We start from the raw sequence: 6,000 nt of genomic DNA, 5'->3' as shown, positions 1-6,000 counted from the left end.
TTAAAAACACATGCTAAAATGCCTGGGAAAAGAGGAAAGTCTTGACCTGGCACCAAAAAGATAAGTGTTGGCGTCAGGCGCACCTTGTCAGACAAATCATTCAATAATTTGGGGGCCACCACTGAGAAGGCCCTGTCCCTTGTTGCCACCCTCCTAGCTTCTCACATAGTAGGCACCCGGAGGAGGGCCTTAGATGTTGAACATAGTGTACGGGTGGGTTCATGTCGGGAGAAGCGTTCCATCAGGTATTGTGGTCCTAAGCCATGTAAGGCTTTATAGGTTAAAAGCAGCACCTTGAGTTGAGCTTGGAAACATACAGGCAGCCAATGCAAGCGGGCCAGAATCGGTTTTATATGATTGAAATGTCTGGTCCCTGTTACCAATTTGGCCGCTGCATTTTGCACAAGCTGCAATTTCCGAACCGTCTTCAAAGGCAGCCCCACATAGAGTGCACTGCAGTTATCTAACTTGGAGGTTGCCAGAGCACGGACAACTAGCTGGGCCACCCAGCGAAGTTGGTAGAAGGCACTCTGTGCCACGGAGGCTACCTGATTCTCAAATGACAGAAATGGTTCTGGGAGAACCTCCAAGCTATGAACCTGTTACTTTTAAACCGAATAAACATAACATACATGCTTTCTTCTCATGTAGCTACTCAGGCTGAAGCAGTGATATGCATCAGAAAACTTCCCTGGCTATTCATACTGTTCCATCACCTTAGAAGTATGTGAACCCAAAAGAACAAAAAGTATTTCCCAAGGCAAAATATTTACACGCACAGAAGAAAAAGAATTTGTAAGTTTACATGTCACTGTAACCAGATATAAGACTATTATTATAGCACGCACTTAAACAAGTTTATCCATGGGAGGGAAAGTTTTAAGTGTTTGAGGTTTACAGGCCTAATATTAAACATAAGATGGGGGAAGATTAGAAATTGAGAGATGAATCCACAAGGCTTGGTACTTAACACAAAGCATACCCTTTATGAAAAAATTAAAATAAAGGAATGTAAATTGTTTATTTATTACTTTCCTCCAAGAAGCGCCAGGTACTATACATTGTTCCCCCTCTCCATTTTATCCTCACAACAACCCTGTGAGAAAGATTAAGCTGAGATATTATAACTAGTCCAAGGTCACCCAGTGAGTTTCATGGCTGAGTGGGGATTAGGACCCTGGTCTCCCAGGTCCTACTCCAACACTCTAACCATCACACCATACTGCTTTCAATATGTAAAAAACAAAACTTTACTTTTACAATTGATTTATTGCACACTGGAAATGTTGCATGGTGTTTATTTGGTTCCTTAATATCTGAATGTTGAACATGAATGAGGATTAAGAGAAGATGCCCAAAATCTAATAACAAATGCCAGAATGGCTGCTAGGTGATTTACAAGCATAAAATCAATTATAAAATCTCTGCACAATTAAAATACGCTGTAAAACAATTCCACCAAAACATTAAAAACACTCATATTTAAAATACACAATAAAGCAAGCCCCTTAAAAACATAATAATTAAAACTGTTAAAAGAGCAATTAAAACAGCTGGATCAAAAAGTTCAAGTTCAGGAGAATGCTTGCCTAAAAAGGTATGTCTTCAAGAACCAGAGTAATGCCAATACAGAAGAAGCCTCTTTTTCAGCAGCGAGGGCATCTATGAAGATATATTCATAGCAATTTAGATATTGGGAAAGGGCTACAGCCCAGTGGTACAACACATATTCTGCATGTTCTCAACACATATTCTCAAGACTGTGAGCGCATTTGTAGGGCTGAAAAAGACTCCTTTCTGAAAACCTGGAGCGCTCCTGCCAATTGGTTTGGACAGTGCTAAGCTACATGGACCACTGGAGTGATTCAGATAAGATCCTAACTGAAAATGCAATTGCAATGCAGTCCCTATATGTGCCCACTGAGTCTTATGGGACTTACTCTTAGGAAAGTGTGTTTAGGACTGCACTTCTTTAGACCTTTTGAGAGTATAACAATGGGAAACCAGGAAGCAAACTATATTGTATGTAGACTCAATTAATACATAATTAAGCCTAGCCTAAGTTAAATGCAATTTGCTTTGAAGTTCCATGTGGACTGAAAAGTGGGATAAAAATATCTAGAATAAAATAAATAAATAAAATAAACTTTCATAGTAATCTTATCTATCAAAAATAACCAAGAGTCTTGCAACACTCTAACAGACTTGTGGCATAAGCTTTTGGAGTACAGAACTCATTTCATCATACACATGAAGTGTTTACGCACAGAGAAAAAAAAAGTTGTAAAAAGATGGTCAAAGTCATGAAATGCAAAACGTACAGTCTGTGACAATTATACATAAAACTTAAGTGTATATGAGATAAAACAATGACTTTTCCCAACAGCAATACTAGGTGATAATGCAATGTTCCTAACTTTGCCATGCTCTTTTAACATCAGTTACAAGAGAGGAAACCATTATCTCGATTAAGACCTAAATAAATTCAATTAAGCATACTGATATATGGTAGTTTAGCAATTTCTAGTTCAGACAGTTCAGAGCTGAAGCTATTGTGGCAGTTACAGAGGCCTACCTCTGGCTGGTAATGCCCTTAATTCTTGCAGATTTTAATTTAACTTTTTTTGTTTCATAATATCACCCTGAACATGGGGTATAAGTTTTAAAAATTAGTACAGAAGTTGGAACTTTTTTGCATTTGTGGTGAACCAGTGATTTTACACAGGATTTTTAAAAGGGGGAAATTCTACTAGTTATAAGAAAAGATAAATGGTATTAGGTTACTGTATGACCCAATTATTTTCTTATTAACCTGAAGTGTTCTATCATAGAAATGGGAATTGATTTCAAATATGATCACAGCTTCACATCCTTGTAATGTTAGGTACTTGTCAAAAGTACCTTCACTATGTGTATGGAATAGCAAACTTTATAACTTTGCAGTAGTTGAAAAAACGTATAAGCTATGCAGAGTTACAACAGGACACCTTCCCATCCCCCCAGTGATCAAATGATATTATTTATTATTTTATTTATTTGTTAGTTACATTTATGCCCCACCTTTCTTTCATCCTGGAACCCAAGGCAAGCATACATGTGGTTTTCAGGCAGTCTCCCATCCAGGCACTGACCAGACCCAGACCTGCTTAGCTTCAGCAATATGGTGCCCTCATGTGCCTTCAGTCCATAGCCTGGGACCACATATTACACATTTAAAAAAAAAAAAAACCTGTGAAGTTTATTAAGTGGTATTTCTGAATTAAAGAATTGGTTGAATTTAGTGTTGATAATGGGCTTAACTGTGAAATGTTTACGTGCTATATTGTTTACAAATGTTCTATAAAATATTTCTTTTATTATTATTTTTTCAGTTGCTAGCAAATGGAAAATGGATCATGACAGGAGCTGTCCTAGACTCGTGGGGTAGATATGCAGTGAAGGTTGGACATACGCCCCCTTGCTTCATTCTGAAAGAAGTAACAACTTTCAAAGGGGAAGCTGTTTTAGTCTGTTGTAGCAAAAATAACAAAAAGTGTCTTCTGACCCCTTGAAGACCGACACATTATGTGTGAAGCAGGGCTGTTCTTGTCTATGAAAACGCACTCTGTTACAGCAAATGCTATGCCTTTTAAGATGCAACAGGGCTTCTTGGTGGGTGTGCGTTTCCCCCCCCCCTTTGCCTAAACAGTTCCGTGTCAAGCCAAGTTCTATGACCTTCTTCACGTTTGAGAGCGCCAAACTCCCCTGGAGTCCGGTGCAGGGGCGTTGTGTGAGCCTGCAGGTATGAGGCTGTATATCCGCCCAAGGAAAAATCAAATCCAATAAAGTGTGTGCGTGTATTGAGAGGTGCTGCTGCTGGGTGAACCAAGCCCCGTTCCCGCTGGTGGCGGAATAGAGGTGTGAGAGAGAGTGGTCCTGGGTCGGTGGGTGGGGAGGGTCGGTATGAGGAAGACGGCGATCCCTCAGCTTTAGTCTGTTATTTGTGTTGTTGTTTTAACGAGCCTGAGTGGGACATCGGCGTCCCGTGCTATTGATAGGCCGGGAGGCGCGGAATAGAAGGGAAGGGGGGCTTGTTTGCTTGCGCCAGCTTTAGTTTCGATGGGGGCTTCCCTCCTTTCGCCAGGCCCCGGCCCCAGCGGTTGCCTTGGCTACGAGGCAAACCCGCTCTCTTGCATCCCCCTTACCCTCCCGTCGCTGCCGCCGCCCGCCCCAACAACTCTGGCTCTCCCCGCGGGTTCCCCTCCCACCGCCCAGTCAGCCGCAGACATGGCAGCGGCCGCTCGGAGAGTCAGTGCTGCGGTGGTGACTCGGACAACGACGATGGCGGCGGCGATGAGGGAAGGTCACAGGTGAGGGGGCGTAAAGCCGGGGTAGGGGAGAGAGATGGGAAGGCAGCCCGAGTCAGGCCTTCTCCCTTCGCAACTCTAAATGGTGGCGACCTGTTTTCCCTCAGACTGAGCTTCGGGAAGCGTTAAGGGAGAAGGGGGAGAGTTTCCCTGTTTAGCAGGGGAAGGGGCAGACGGAGGAGGCGTGGCAGTGGGGATGGGTTTTGGTGCCCGGCAGGACTCAGTCTCAAGACTTGATTCCGCCCTACCTCTGAGCACGTACAGAGTGTATCCTCTCCCTCCCCAATATCTCGGTAAATCGTCATCACAGCCAGGCCCTATTCATTCTGAGACTGGGAGGGTTGCTGGGGGATTGAGCCCCCTGCGCCTCATACTTTATGAAGCATTGGGAATGAAGTTGGTCGCCAGTAATTTTAAGGTGGAGCCCTGAAGTGTGTGAGTCAGTGTGTCTGAGGTGGGGAGTGGGGTTAATGGGGTGCACGCAATGGTGTGTGTGTTTCTACTACTTTCTTTCCCCACTTTTTTCACACCTCACCAGCCTGGCTGTAAGTCTGCCCTCTCACACGCTAGGGTCCCTCTGCTTCACTTCCCTGGGCCATATGTCCCTGTGAAGGCTCTCTCTCTAAGAAGGTGGACTTGTTATCTGAAGAGCAAAGTCATTTCCATTTTACTCTCCTTCTTTTCCCTTACTTTCTCAGGAATAAATAAGAGTCACCCCTCCACTTCTCCTGTTCCTCCTCCTCTTTCCCTCCCTCTCCTTCCCCTCTCTTTACCTTGCCATCCCCGAATAATGTGGAAACTCAGCAAGAGCGGCAAAGTTCTCCTGGATGATTCTCCTGAGGAGGAGAGCCATCTGCATGTTTCACCGCCTCCACCTACACCAGCAGCCACCTCCTCAGTCCAGGTAAAAGACACCAGAGTGCTGACTCTGAATCACAGTATTTTTAGTATCTTTGCAGTCGTGGCGTCTGTCACCTTTCCTTCTGTTTTGTAGGACACTCTTTTTCTCCCCCTTCCACCACCCTTGCACCCATGCCAGAATCTTGGCATTTTTATCTCTGATCTGGCATTATGAGTAATCACTTTCCATTCCCTTGGATGCCTAAATAATGAGTCTTGTGGCAAGGAGGAACTGGTATGAACTGCTGCTGTTTTCTTACATACCCACTGGGAAGCTATTTTCAGTCTTTCCTTAAAAACTCCTGACTCAGCAGTGTTAGGACTCCTACAGTCCAGTGGCTTCATACTTCACACTGTCTTTTGTCTCTGTTTCCATCCTTAGGCACAGAATGACTTTTTAAAAATTAACTGCATTTTAAAAAATGATCAGTGAAGACACAACCTTGGTTAAACATTGCAGGAAGAATTGTCCATTGAAAAGAGATCTGTTGAAAATTCTTACATTTATAATTAAACAAAGAGAATTAAGATTTGAGATTGAATGTTCTTCTTGCATCTTAACATTATAGTTTTTTATGTTTGGATGTAAGTCGTTTTGTCTCAAGGTTTTTTTTAATTTAAAGCCTCTTATTTTACCTTTTTGTACATTTGCATGTACACTTGTCAGCACTATAGCTTGCTGAAAGCATTCCCATTTATTGTAACAATTTACTTTTTAAATGGAAGGATGTGTAAGAAGAGGAAAATAAATGAT

General features: G+C 42.7%; 1 protein-coding gene across 7 annotated transcripts in view; it reads left to right on the top strand.

The window, feature by feature from the left end:
• The first annotated feature begins 3,667 nt into the window (after nucleotides 1-3,667).
• The window catches only part of TDRP (testis development related protein), a 74,659-nt gene continuing 72,326 nt past the window's right edge, over nucleotides 3,668-6,000 (top strand). The window contains exons 1-2 of one of the 7 annotated variants that reach the window (XM_061622884.1): nucleotides 3,668-3,781; nucleotides 5,045-5,250. In XM_061622884.1, the coding sequence (XP_061478868.1) occupies nucleotides 5,137-5,250 (114 nt within the window). In that variant the 5' untranslated portion in view covers nucleotides 3,668-3,781; nucleotides 5,045-5,136. The other 6 variants (XM_061622885.1, XM_061622883.1, XM_061622880.1 and 3 more) reach the window with 6 other exon arrangements.

This window comes from Rhineura floridana, chromosome 4 (genome assembly GCF_030035675.1).
Source record: "Rhineura floridana isolate rRhiFlo1 chromosome 4, rRhiFlo1.hap2, whole genome shotgun sequence".
Lineage (NCBI taxonomy): Eukaryota > Metazoa > Chordata > Lepidosauria > Squamata > Rhineuridae > Rhineura > Rhineura floridana.
The sequence above is the reverse complement of the archived record's forward strand: the minus strand, read 5'-3'. Positions and strand labels throughout refer to the sequence as shown.